General features: G+C 41.4%; 1 protein-coding gene across 4 annotated transcripts in view; it reads right to left on the bottom strand.

Annotated features, from left to right (window-relative positions):
* Positions 1 to 14989, bottom strand: part of abcc1 (ATP-binding cassette, sub-family C (CFTR/MRP), member 1) — a 105234-nt gene that overhangs the window by 29589 nt on the left and 60656 nt on the right. For 3 of the 4 annotated variants that reach the window (XM_050070230.1, XM_050070229.1, XM_050070228.1), the window contains 4 exons: positions 13510 to 13641; positions 2603 to 2830; positions 687 to 864; positions 297 to 458 (listed from right to left, as the gene is read on the bottom strand). In XM_050070230.1, coding sequence (XP_049926187.1) covers positions 297 to 458; positions 687 to 864; positions 2603 to 2830; positions 13510 to 13641 — 700 coding nt within the window. Of the gene's footprint in view, positions 1 to 296; positions 459 to 686; positions 865 to 2602; positions 2831 to 13509; positions 13642 to 13919; positions 14514 to 14989 lie in introns of those variants that run through there. The other variant, XM_050070231.1, reaches the window with a different exon arrangement.

Here is a 14989-nt window from a genome sequence, read left to right as displayed (position 1 = left end):
GGGGGCAAACACTTTTTCACACAGGGCCATGTAGCTTTGGATTTTTTTCTTCCTCATTAATAAAACCCTTCATTTAAAAACTGCATTTTGTGTTTACTTGTGTTATCTTTGACTAATGTTTAAATTTGTTTGATGATCTGAAACATTTAAGTGTGGAAAACATGCAAAAAAGTAAGAAATCAGGAAGGGGGCAAACACTTTTTCACACCACTGTATTTAAATTCACAGGTACGGGCACGGGTAAAAATGAACTACATGTGGGCGAGTAGCAGGTGAGAGCAATTTTGTAAACCCACCTGCCAGAGAAAGTAGAGGGCCAGCACCACCTGCAGAGGGGCGGACCATACCATGTTGATGTAAGTAATGAGGTCCATGAAGCGCTGAGCATCTACTGACATCAGGTTCACCATCTCGCCCACTGTGGAGGTGCGGCGTGCTGCGTTGCTTATAAGCAAGGCCTGTAGATTCACATCAAAAGCATGCACACAACTGAGCAGGAGAATTATTGAACCATGAATTAAAGAATGTTAGGGAGGAATGAAGAGTACCTGGACTCATACACCTTATTGCTTGTTACTTAGTCTGTGCTTTTGCATCTTTCTTTGTCTTATTTCTTTAGTTTTTACCATAAGCAGGGAGGAGAATTTCTAAAATGACTTGCAAGTACCATGTAGATTTGCCTGTACCTTCCTGTAGACAGCTCCGATGATGGCAGTGCGCAGACGCATGCCTGTGACAAAGCAGACATGAAAGTACCTCTGCAGGATGAGCGACTGCACAGAGGTACATATGAAGAGCAGAGCAGTGTAGAAGTAACCCTGCCAGGAGGGAGCACTGGAGTTGTTGACAAAGTGGATCAGCAGCCTTGACGGGATAAGTGAAGAAAGCCAACATTAGGGACTGGTTTGCACCAAGCCATAATACAACCACTAACAACCTGTTGTTTATCTGATCTTTAGAACTTTTTCAGAGATTATTTCCAGCTTTGTCACAAGTCAAGGGAAACATTATTGCTTATTATAGGACAGTCCATTCTATGCTTAACGTCTGTGTATTTAGTAACAACAATAACTTAATTCCAAACAAGGTCTTTTGCCTCTTTCAGAGACAGAGGGAATCCAGGTGTGGCTGAGGAATAAGTCTGTGTCTCCCCAAAAAGTCACACATGCTACAGAGAAGTCACCACCAGTTCCTGTGTCCAGACTCACAAAAAACAAACTTAATAGTGTGTTCAGTCAGACCTCAACTATCCTTGTCTCTGTAATCTCCAGGAGAAAATGTTGCCGCTTACCTGCAGAGATTGGCCCTTGGATATGTGACAAAGTTGTAAATACCAATGGTAAGGTTCATGAAGGCAGAGTTTAAGAACGAAAAGAAACATCTTACTCCAAGACAGGACGGTTAGCAGGCAAAAAAGTGCCTTGAACAAGACTTGATTCAGTCAAAAATAGATGGGTTACTAATGCCTTGATCAACTACATATAACTTACATCAGATTGTCTCCAAAGTCTTTTTAATGACAAGGTTTTAAAACTTGCATTGATTATTTACACTGAGAAACAATTTCACCATTGCTGTGCCAACATTTTTCAGAGGCATGGCACACAGCACCACAAGACAAGGAACTGGTCTGGTTTGGAGAAGCAGGCTGGAGTATGACATGAAAGCTGAGTAATGTACTGCTGTGGAGGGGTCAGCAACAAAACGTATTTAAAACACCTAAAAAAATAACTATCAGTTTAGGTGTTCACTATATTTAGAGTATTTTCACTGCTTTTCTCTTCCATCTGACAGTCCTTTCTGACAGGGAAGCTGTTAACGGTTTCAGTTCCATATCTATGCTCTCATCAAAGCCACCAGACTCCATTGACAAATACAGTAATTTTAGCACACTGAACACAGGAGCTGCTGGTCTACTGCTGCTTCAATCCTTTAGGTAGTTTGTATTATTGTGTAACTTTGGTGAATCTGAACCCTGCTTTTTAAACACCAAAGTCTCACAATAAGACAAGAGAACTAACTGTTAAAGGCAGCGGTAGACCAGCAGCTTTTGTGTTCTGCAATGTTAAATCACTGTTTTGGCAATGGAGTCTGGCTTTGAAGAGAGAGGTATAATAGCTTAATTTTCCCGTTAGAAAACACTGCCCAACATAAAGGTAAAGGAATGAAAATATTATAAAAATAGCCTAAACTTGAAGTGATATTGATTGTTTTCGGTGGGACTTTTTTAGGTGGCTAAAATACATTTTGTTGCTGACTCCTCCTCAGCAATGCATTGCTTAGCCTCCATGTCAGACTCCAGCCTGCTTCTCCTAACTAGGGCCGTGCCGACTGACATCTACTGTATGTAACATAGTATCTATGAGTAAGCACCCCATACAACCCCGCTTCAATAAGTAAAGAGCCAACTATAGGATTTATGCCCGGATTCTACTTTTGTAGACCAGCAGTGTCCTTTTTATAGATCCAGTCCATGTATTCTGTTTGCCATTGACTAATGACAACTTGAACACAAAAAACATATGACATACCCAAAACTACATGTTAAAGAGGAGCATTAGAAACATCTTTAATTTGATTGAGAAAAACGTAGGTTTCTCACCGAAGAATCTCAGGCCCAACAAACATGAGGACGTCCTGGATGAACTTATAGAAGCAGGAGATGAGGAAGTAGGGTCCGAAGGTTAGGCACAGTGCCCACAACAGGGAAGGCTCCCTTGTGTTCTGGGGGGTTTTTACAATCAAGATTTCAGACTCTTCCACAGCTCGGCCTTCTTTGCCCTCATTGTGACTGACCCGCTTGGGGGAGTACAAAGTTTTCTGCTCTGTCCTGTGGAGGAAAAAAAATGGAAAGGTAGACTGCTTTAATTAAATATTCTATTTGTGGGATCTTTTTTTCTGGACAGTACACCTCTAAAAGTTGTAGTCCAAGATGAGATTCCCAAACAGCGTTGTAATTGTAAAAACAAATAAATGAAAATAATGAGTTATTACAGGTTGGTTGGTTAGTTGGCTATTACAGGTTAGTTGAGACTTCAGACTGAAGCTGATTGCCAAAACATCTGATCAATCCCTATATGTGCCAGAGAAAAGCTAAATACTACGGTTTCATGTACATCACATCTGTAGCAGGTGCAGTTTTAGCAGGAAGGAAAACATGAAAAGGTCAGCAGACTGTAGCTCCTTTAGGTGCAATTTATTGGCACATCTATAAGTGACGTTTGAAGCTTATGCTTTTTTCCAGACTTCACTTTACATAGTGAAAGGAAAAAGGGATGATTCAATGATTATGGTGGTGTTGGTTGATTTAGATACTGTCTCACTCACTGTGATTGGTACTATCATCTTTTTTTTTTAAGTCTTTTTTATTGAATTTTTTCCAGAATATATCAGAGGTGCATGTTGAATGGTCATTGCAGGAATATGAGATAAGCATAGATATATATCAACAGTAGCTAGCATCAGCGTATCCAAAGAAACATGGATTAAGTAAACATAAATCAGGCTAAAAAAAAAACAAAACAAAAAAAACACAATGAAATGTACAAGATAATCCCTCCACAGTCACTGCCAGTGTACTAGACATAATATGATTTCACTGTCACACCCAGAGTCTGTGCTAAGTGAGTGAATAATGTGCAGTGTAGTTAAGCTGCACTTAAGTTGTTGTGTTCTGAAAGCTAATACTTGTCCAGGGCTCGGTGGCACTAGGCAACTGTTGAGATACTGCTAGAGAAGAAGGGAGAGGAGAAAGTTTGCAGTGTTGTTGTTGTAACATGAAACGTTATCCTCTGTCCTGCGCTTCCTTTTAAGCGCTCTACTGCAAATACATAACAAAATTGGCGACGAGGATAGCCGTGGCTACAACTCCTTTGCTTCCCACTTTCCTACGATATCCAGGAGAACCTACAATGCCGTTTGAAACGTGGCTGAAAATGTTCGAAAACTACCTGCTTGTGATCGATGGGGAAGGAACCAAGTGGCCCGATGCCCGAAAGCGAGCTGTACTGCTGCACAGTGTCGGAACCAAAGCACACAGGATTTTCTTCACATTGACTGAAACAGGTACCACTTATGACCATGCTGTGGCCGCTCTGCAAGCACATTTCATGCAGAAGGTAAATGTCATTGTCTAGAGACATAAGTTGCACCAACAGGCATAGAGGCAGGATGAAACTATTGCACAGTACGTCTCCACGCTCCGTGAGATGCTTGCGTTGTGTGAGTTTGGAAATGCAGAGCAAGATATGCTATGAGATCAAATAGTAGAAAAAACGTACAGTGGACGCATACGTGAACGTTTGCTACTGGAAGATAAACTGATTTGACTGACTGACTTTGGATAAGGCCATTCAGATTGCCAATCAAGTGGAATCGGCCGCACACAATGCCAGTGCGCTCTCGAGCTATGAAATGCCAGTGAGGGGGATGACTACGCTGTCAAAGAAGGAACAGAAACGCTCCAGCAGTGCAGGTAACCAAAGACAAGCTGAAGCAAAGTCTGTGTACACACACGCAAATGCTACAGATGTGACTCAGATAAGCACGTGGCAAACTCCACAAAATGTCCTGCTACACACATACCGCTGAACCAAACAGATGTTCCTTTGGTGACATACTCAAGACAGAGGATTCCAGTGCTGGGCCGACTGGATACACATGCATTTCATGATGGATGTTCTGCCCCGGCCTCCTTCTACATTGTGGAGTCAGGTTCACTGCTGCTGGGGTTGGACTTGATTGAGGCTCTGGAAATGGTCATTGTGGAAAACAAGGTGATACTAGCTAACAGTACCTTCCCCTACCACAGCTCCACATCCACCTGCAACTACAGCTCTGCCTCCTCCTCCTTCTGCTACAACTCCTCCTGCCACACCTCCAGCTCCTCCTGCAACTATAACACCACCTCCACCTGCGACTACAGCTCAGCCTCCACCTATGGGCTGTGTGAAAAACTTGCATAAAGTCAAAGTGAGAGATGATGTGAAGCCTGTGCAGCAGAAATTGAGGAGGTTGCCCTTCGTTGTCAGAGATGCTGTTTCTGCAGAGTTAAAGCGTCTACTGGATGTTGACATCATCGAGAAGATTGACGCGTCTCCCTGGGTGTCGCCAATTGCGGTGACTCAATGGAGGAACTCAGCTAGAATACGGATGTGCACAGACCTCAGACCCTCACTACCCCATTCCACACATGGAGGAGCTCTTTTCAGAACTCAGAGGAGCAACCATGTTCTCAACCATCGACCTTGCAAATGCCTACCATCAGGTTCCTCTGCATTACCCATGAAGGGCTCTTCAGGTACAAGCGAGTGTGCTATGGGCTAGCATCAGCGCCTGCTGCATTTCAGAAAATGATGTCCATAGTGCTGCAAGACCTACCTGGCGTTCTAGCGAATCTTGAGGATATCATTGTCTACTCATCTTGCCATGCTGATCATGAGACATGCCTGAAAACTGTTCTCTACAGGCTACAGGAAGCTGGCCTACTCCTGAATACAGAGAATGCAAATTCTACCAGGACAAGCTGACTTACCTGGGCCACATCATAAGTAAGGATGGTCTGCTGCCAAATAATGATCACATTGCAGCTATTTGTGATGCTCCAACACCGAGCCATGCTGCGTCCCTCAGGTCCTTCCTGGGCCTGACATCGTGGCACTCCAAGTTCATACAAAACTATGCAACCGTTGTGGAGCCAATGAGAAATGTGCTGCATGACACTACATTCACATGGACTAATGATTCACAGAACAGCTTCCATGAAGTCAAACTGACCGTCCAGCACTTGCCATGTTTGACCCCTCACTGCCCGCAGCAGACTGCCTTTCACGATTGCCACTGCCATGCGAAGAGGATGGCTCCCCAGACATGGAACCAGAGACTGTGGCTGCCATTTCCACCCTTTTAACTGCCATTCCCATGTCTGACTTCACAGATGTCTGCTCTTTCTGCCCAGAGCTAAGGAAGCTGCGCACCTACATGACTAAAGGGTGGCCTGCATCATCCAAAAGCCTGCCGGCAGACATGATACCTTACTACCAGGTGAGAAACGAACTGTCAGTGTACAACTCACTGATATTGAGAGGGACTCACAGAATAGTGGTGCCAGTAAAGCTACGTTCCCACATGATACACCTAGCACACGAGAGCCACCAAGGCATAATAGGTACAAAACAGAGACTCAGAGACTTGTATTGGTGGCCGAAGATGGACGTGCTGGTAGAGTCTGTCATTGCTACCTGTGTGTCCTGTCAGCTGAATGACAAGACAACAAGACCTGCCCCTGCACCATGACACCAGTCCCTTTTCGCTATTACCATGGTGGACTACTATTCAAAGTGGCCAGAGTTGTGTTTTGCTCCACAGTGCACCACTGCTACAGTGATAAGCTTCATGAGATCTGTGTTCAGCCAAAAAGGAAACCCCATGGCTGTGGTGACAGACAATGGTCCAAAGCTAACATCCTAAGAACCCTCCTCTTTCCTGGAGAAACGAGATATCCAACACATCAGGACTACAATCTACCATCCAAAGGGAAATGGGGTGTTAAAAGAATGCATCCTTACTGCACAAAGAGAGAAAGCTCCGTGGAAAACGCATGTCACTGAGTTCCTTCGAGTCTACAGAGCTGCACCACATGCAACCACAGGAATATCACCATTCCAGCTCACGTATGGAAGAAAAATGAGGACCAAACTCTCTATCCAGCCAAAGCTCACAACTGCTCAGGATCAAGCACTGACACACAGAGTTGCAAAGAAACAGTAGCACATGAAGACATACACTGATGCCAAGAGACATGCCAAGACTGCAAAACTGCACCCAGGAAGACTGGTGCGCATGAAGAAACCCAGTGCATGTCAAGAAAGGAAAGTCCAAGTTCAGTGAACCTCTGAATGTGACACAGCAGACAGGACCTCACAGCTACAGACTGACTGATGGGAAGACTTGGGACGCTTCATACTTGCCTGTGTTGCCGGAGACCTTCACTCTTCCTGCAGAGGAACAGAGGCCTGCCACAAGTGACAATGTACAGTATAGGAGCCAGCGAAACAGAAAACAGCCAGCTTGGATCAAGGACTATGTACATAAAAAAAGGACATATAATCTGTTATTGTAACAGTGACTAAAAAGAAAATGGTAAAGACAGTTCCCTCACTGTTGGTGAAGTAAAATCCAGTTTGTAACTACAGAAGATGTTTTCCTTAACTTCTGCTGGTTCCTCATTTTGTGTTAGGAAAGAAGTAACCTTTTTAAGAAAGGGGGAAATGTTGTGTTCTGAAAGCTAATACTTGTCCAGGCCAATAGGTGGCGCTAGGCAACTGCTGAGATAATGCTAAAGAAGAGAGAGGAGAAAGTTTGCAGTGTTGTTGTATGTTACATACTATCTGCAGTAAAGTAACATGAAACGTTATCCTCTGTCCCGTGCTTCCTTTTAAGTGCTCTACTGCAAATACATAACACAAGTCAAGCCTTTACAGGGTCTGGATTGCTTTTAGAAAAGGCTCAGGTTTTATTTATCGTGTGAATTTGTTAATAGCATTTTGTATATATTCATATTTCTATATTTAAGTACACTTAAAACTGTTATGAGTTAATATTTAAAATAAATTGCCTTTGCAATACAAAAAGCTGTTCTATGCCATCGATTTTCATTTTGGGCTTTATTTTTAAAAAAGTATCAGTTCAGGCACTGTTTAGGCACCTTTTTTCATGTTTTCATTGCTGTCTTCTATTGGTTCAGCCCCTGCCTTACACATTGTTTGGATGTTCACAACTATTATGCATTGTTTTTAGTATTACCAGAGCAACAATAGCCCTTTTTACACAGAGGTGGCGCTATAGAGCTGCTATGAAGTACCTTCTTTATGCCTTCTTTGAATGTTTACACAGAACCAAACAACAGCGGCATCATGTCACTACAGTGTGTGATTTTAGACAGTGTGCCGGCATCGCAGAATCAAAACAGGCATGACGGGTATGACATTTAACACAACAGTGTCAACATCTACCGTGATATGTAACATACACGACAGCAGCACCATTAAAAAAAAACTATGGCAAAACATGGCAATAGCTATCGTTTATCATCCCTGTTACATGGCAGCTAATCCTGTCCTCTGCTTGGAGGGTAAGGAGATCCCGAATTTCATTGTTTGCTTTGCAGCTTTGAGTTAGCTGTTAACTGATGCTGACTACTATTTATTTAAAAAAAAATTGGGGGCATTTTTGCCTTCGTGAGAATAGTTGAGGACAGACAGGATGGGTGGGAGGGAGAGAAAGAGGGGGATGACATGCAGAAAAGGGCCACAGGTCTGAATGGAACCAGGGCCCTATTTCAGAAAGCAGGATTTGTGAAAACTCTGAGTATGCTGAGCCTGAGATGAGGGAAACTCTGACTTTTCTGTTTCACAAAGCCAGTTCAGCGTAACCCTGAGTCAGTTACAGTGGCGGTTCTAAGGGCAGGGCCACAGGGGCATTGGCCCCATCTGAAATCTAATTGGCCCCCTGAAGTGCCCCTGTCCTGTCACTCATCTGTTGTTTTGTCCGAGAATGACAATCAGCTTATTGGTGCAATTCTGTGCCCAACAATTGGTGGCAGTAGTGCGCAAAATAGGCACGTCCACTGTCAATAAATCTGACAGAAGACGATAATTTGAAAGAACCCAGGTTTACACTCCAACGATACCACAGCGATAGGTGGGCTGGAGACGACACGGAGAACCGCCCGATGGCAGTCAACGTTTTGTAGAGATTGTTGGTAAGTCACAAATCCCCATGGTTGTCATTAATGTTTGAAAGAACATTAATTGCTGCCGTCACTCAGTCTGACAAACATTAAATTAAGAAGCAGCAGTAAGCTATTAGTTAGCATTAGCTTTCGCTAATACATGTAATGCTAATCAATGTACGTTACTTCGTAATTTGCATTTTTGTGTTAACATTAACCATAATGTTTGGTAGCAATTCAGAGTATGAAAAGAAAGGGTCAGTCTCAGACGGGTATTCAGCGGTTTTTGGCCAAAAGAACCTGTCTACCAGCTGCTGAAAATGAGCAGGGAGAGTGTGATAGAGGATGGTTGACCAGAGGCTGGTCACGGTCAAGAGCAGGGCAGCTCCAATCCCTCTTCACCAGGTCAGACATCATCTAGGCACAGCAACAACAGTAACTCTGTAATGTATGATATGGCTGGTATTGTTATGAAATGGCACAGAAGTTAAGTAATTGTCATACTGTTAAATCCCAACTTTGGCGCTAAATGTTTGGAGATTTTCTGCTTGAGGAGTAACTTTAGCAATTTGCTGGTAACTTGAATGTTAAAACTCATAACACACTTGTTTGTACCAATTTACTAGTAATTGTAATTGTAAAAGTGCTATTGTGAGAATCTCCGCCACATTTTCGTTAGTGGGCACTCTATATTTGACCTCTGTTTGTTTGTGACTATTGTGAATAAAAATAGTGAAAACAGTAAATGGATGTATCCTAAATTAAAGGAACAGTGTATCAAAGCGCAGATCCACCTTACTTGACCACAGCAAAGTTTGTATGAATGTAGGCATTGCCTTGACATTCATCTATAGCTGGATCTCTGTCTCACTGTAGATCAGACTACTTGCACATTGTGTAATCCCATGTTGTGTTTAGTCATGAAATTGTAATATTCCAATATTACATTAAATAAATAGGATTTACAATTTCATATATGTTTAGCGAAAAATTTTGGACACTGCTGAGTGAACGATAATTTCAGTATCCCGAATACTTGAATTCTTGCACCTCACCTCTACCAGAGCTCACCTTGATATTTCAAGGTTTCAAGTCTTTTTCCTAATTTTTAATTAAATAGTTGTGGTCTGATAGTTAGACAACATGGTTTCAGCTGCATACAAGCTTGGAGATTGTGACACATATTTGTGTTTTAGCTACAAACTTGGGGGGCTGGTTCTGAAAACGACCAGAGTGAAATTGTTGCAGGTGACGTTTACCAACAGTCGACGACCAGAGTCACCAAACAGTGCTACTCCTGTAGGATCTGATGGCAAGGAGCTATCTGGGAAGGTAATTACTGCTTGTGTATGTCATTGTGAGAGTAGGCTTATGTTTTGCTGATGTAATTTTTCATTTGCTGCTTTCAGATATCTTCCAGTGCAGTGCACAGGGTCCTTTGCAGCAGTCAAAGAGTTATTCTGCTCCAGTAGGACCTGATGGTATGCACATGTTTTCATTCTGTAAATGTTCTGTAAATTTCAGTAAACTATGCACTCATTAACAATCATTTACTGTTTCTGAATTCCAGTTGTTGAAAGTTAAGGGGCATTAACAATTAAGTAACTTCAACTTTTATTTAATTTGCTTCTCTCGAGACATTTCCCAGTCTAGAGCAGGGGGTCCTGTGCAGCCTGTCCTTAAGCTCTTTCCCAAGACGCAGCATGGAAACCGGAAAAGGGCATTCATTGACTCCTGGTACAGAGACTGTGTAAATGTAAAATTGAAAACCAGTTTTACTGTCTACACTTTTTTAAATTAAAGTGTTTGAAAAAGGTGTGACACGTGAAATGTATGTATACCTTATCATAAATTTGACTGTGTGCATGCATGTTGGACAAATACTTGGCCCCTCTGTGAGAAATGTGGCCCCTGGATGGCCCCTTACTTAGAAAAATCCTAGATCCGCCACTGGTCTGTTACTATGGCAACATACTCTGTGAGGCAAACCTGCTGGCTCACAGGTTTGCTACATCTAAGCCTGAGGCTGATCGCCCGCTGAGCTTGTCGCAGGAAGGAGAAACATGGCGTGTCCTTTTGTGAAGTAAGTCGTCGTGTTGTGCGTTAAGGATTTACTGCAACAGATATTGAATGTAACGTCGAGCTGCATTAATGCTGAACCACATTATTATTGTTCAAGCTTCTGCACATCGGATAACACAAGATACAGAGCTTCCACTCGAACTACTTCCTGTTACCAACCTTTAAAAATAAGAGCATGATGCAATATATTGAATACCACCACAAAAGTTGTGGACGTTATTCAGGGACTGTTGCATTAGGAGGTGGTGATTAGACCCCTTTTGGATGTCTCATCGTTCCCGGAGGAGTGTCTATATGAAAGATATGATTTTACCTCACACTAATTATTCATCTTAACAATCTGTTCCACCCAGATATATCAAATATTAAACATTGTGGATTTACATTATCATTGGAGCAAATTTTATGCATTGCCCTTTGATTCTTCGGCAGCGGCAGTTTTCTTTATAAGATCAGAGATACTAAACACAAGAAGAAAAGTGTCTTTGGCTCTGAGAAGACTTCTGCCACTTTTTGTGGTTTTCCATGGGCATAAATCAGAAAGGATCATCAAAGAGGAATTCCACAGAACTGCAGGTTTGTCAGTGTTAATAACAAATTAATCTATGCGGATACATTATGCAATGATTTATGAATAATTTTCATATATTCAAAAATTCTGCGGTGTAATTGGCTGCAGCATATATGGACTCACATCTCCATCATAGCTCCATCTGAATAAAGGAGATACGTGAATAGGAAGTCAATTCAATTCAATAAACCTAAGCCTAATATTGCAAGAATGACAAAAGTATAAGCAAAATTTTTACCAGTCTGTACAGTATTTTTTTGTTTGAGTTGCTGTCAAGTGCTTTTGGGCTCCATCAGATTACAGATGAATAAGAGGATATAGCAGATTATATTAAAATATATGAACACTGTTAAGGTATAAAAATGTTTCTATATTTTCTATATATTGGACACATTAATGCATCACATTACATAACATCACTTCACATTATCCATTAACACACTGCAATCTTTTCCCATCACACCTCACGTGTTTAGCTGCAGCTGCTGTAATAGATTTTTTCATGTCTTCATTTGTGGTCATTAAAATCTCTGATTCGGTTGAGATGAAATATGTGGCTCCACTCCACTTTCTGCCACTGAAAATTATGTTATCTGCACTCCACTGATGATAGCTTTTGGTGCTCACCATGAACGCGACTCCCTCAGGCTGAACATACTCAGAGTTGATTGAGCTAATTCTGATCAGCTGTTCTGGAACCAAAAACTCAGTGTTTCCCAGCTCAGGCTCAGTCAACTCAGAGATCAGGATTAGGTTCAGGCTTTGTTGAGTGTGCTTTCTGAAATAGCAGTCGGAGCCTAATTGTTGTTGCAATTTAAGCAATAAAAATGTTGATTTATCTAAAAAGTAAACAGATTAGATATTTATTTAAGAGACCTGTCTTATTTTCTCTTTTGCATATTTACTATTGCTTTTGATAAAGCAAAAGTATTTCTTATCAGATTACTGGATTAATTGATGGATTCATTGGTAAAATTCTTCATTATTAAAATAATTGATAGCTGCAGCCTTAGTGGCATATTAAATCTCAAAATAACTGATAACATCTATCATTTAGATATATTTACCTAATGCCTCTCACATTAATGGCATGCAGATTAGCTTAGTGAAACCAACAACACTCAAATTCTGTTTTGGCCAGGATGCTTAGAGCAGAGGCTCCAATGTCTGCTCGATCACTGTCACTATTCCCTGGACCACATGGGGAACTGCAAATTCAATGAAAACTGGCCATTTAAATAATATTTTACGGCATGGCTAAAACCGTTACAATGTCTACAAAGCTCAGTGTATTTTCTCAAATTTGACATGATGGCAATCAAAGCAGTGGAATCCCACACAGAGTGACACGAGACTACTCTATCACCCAATTGACCTATGGCTAAGCCCCACCCTCAAACACGATGAGCCAATCACAGTACGTCTAGCCATTCCAATACACTCGGGACATTCTCTGCCTGGACATCCATTGTAATGCATTACAAAAAGTCAGTTTCGTTCGGTTTTATGAGCTTTTTCTGAGATCTGAAGGCTGGGCGACGGGGTGTTTTTTTCCCCCTTTCCTAAACCACATCTCAACCGAGAAAAGTGTCTCCTTTGGATGAAGTTGTGCGGTAGACCACAACATCAACTAAATGTGAATAAGATTAACAAGGATGTCTACATCTGTTCTAAGGTAAGTCAACAACAGAGAGACCACTATTGGTAAAGATGGTAAAAAGGCCGTTATCTTTTTCTCATATTCTGAGCCAAAAACCTTAACTTCAGTGAAGCAATGCTGATCCTTTATCTTGTTGTCTTTGATGGCAACGGCAACGAGATGCGGTTTATCACGCTTACACTGGGACCTGTAAATTTTGGCTTGTAATTTAAGCTCTTCATCGACCTTCTCAACAATAAAATGATTAATATATCCCTCCAATGTGTAGTTTAGGCCCTTTTGGTTACTTTTGGGTACTGTGACACCTGCCATAGCGCCCGGTCACTGAATGTTGATATTTTGTCCAAGTGAGTGGATAGGCCAATTCTGCAATCGTACCTTTAATACAGAACAGCGAGGCGGCATAACAGTGACAACATTATATTGTCTTGCAGTTGTCGTTCCCTGCTGTACTGAGCTTCTGACCTTTTGACTTTTTGGCACTCTGTGTTCCAGCGGCGCACCAGTTTTGGAACCACTTTGTGGGAGCGGTCTTCAGAGTTCAAAGACCACAGGTCCTTTTCCTCAAGTGGGCGCTTGTAGCCTGTCATCATCATCCTGGTGGAGACAAGAGGGGAGGGAGGAGCAGGAGAGAAGCATTTAGGTCCACTGATACTATACAAGATTCAGAAGTGCAATCTGAGACACAAGTGACACAGGAGGGTGATGACTGGCAAATAGAACAGAATATCAGGAGGCCTGAGGGTTACACATGCTTATGTAGTGTGGTGCTCAGTGTACTCCTCTCTATCCTGTTTGAGAAGAGTTTTTTAAAAAGAGGTGGACGCTTGGAAACTTGGCCTGCTACAAACATTTAGAAAGAAGTCAGAACTCACTTTCAGATGAACACCGTGGATCTCATCACTCTGTCCTTGTCTTGCAGGCACTTTTTCTGAAACCGTGACAACACTTCTGCGATGTAGGTGTGTGTAAACACAGACACATTGGTCACTGACCATTACTGCTTTTAGTTAGATTTTTTCTCCATCTGTTTTTTCCCCACAGAAGAATAAGACACAGAACAACTTCATTTTTTATTTTTAACTGTCTTTGTAAAAAAAAAGAAGAAAACCAAAGAGCAGATTCAAAAAAATGTGAAGAGGTAGGCCATCCCAAATGTTCAAGTCAAGGAGGACAAAGCACTAACATTTCACATGTTGGCACACATTGCAAAAGAAAAATATGCTTAGGTGTTTCAGCACAAAGTCTTCTGAGCACTTGAAGTATAAAGATTTTATTCAGTCACACAGCTAAGAGTTGGACCTAATTATTAAAAAGTCGGGACAGGGGCAATTAAAGACTGGGTAAGTTGTGGAATGTTCAAAAAACACCTGTTTGGAACATTTCACAAGTGAACAGTGGGGTGGGGGCTTGATACAGCATAGTATAGCAATATTTTTGTGTGGCAATATCATATTGTCATACAGTGCCAAGTATCAATTTTTATGATATAAATTATTCATATAACAAATACAAATTAAACTTTAGGTAGCCTACATGAATAAAATAATCACTTGCTTTTTCAGTCCACTAGATACAATTTGTTGCAAAAGAAATTACTGAAGTCCGATGAACAGTCTGAAAACTTTATCTTATTAGATACATATATATATATATATATATATATATATATATATATATATATATTCTGAATTTGTATCTGAATTCTCAGAGTTTTTATCCAGTCTAGTTCTTAAATCAGATAAAGTTATTATTGTAGGCAATTTTAACATTCATGTTTATGGCTACCGCGTTTATCTCATTATTAGACTCCATTGGCTTCAGTCAGGGTGTACATGAACCCACTCACTGTTTTAACCATACCCTCGATCTAGTTCTGACATATGGAATTGAAATTGATAACCTAACAGTCTTTCCACAGAATCCCTCGCTATCGGATCATTAT

This window comes from Epinephelus moara, chromosome 18 (genome assembly GCF_006386435.1).
Source record: "Epinephelus moara isolate mb chromosome 18, YSFRI_EMoa_1.0, whole genome shotgun sequence".
Classification (NCBI taxonomy): Eukaryota; Metazoa; Chordata; class Actinopteri; order Perciformes; family Serranidae; genus Epinephelus; species Epinephelus moara.
This window is presented reverse-complemented; position numbering and strand designations above follow the sequence as displayed.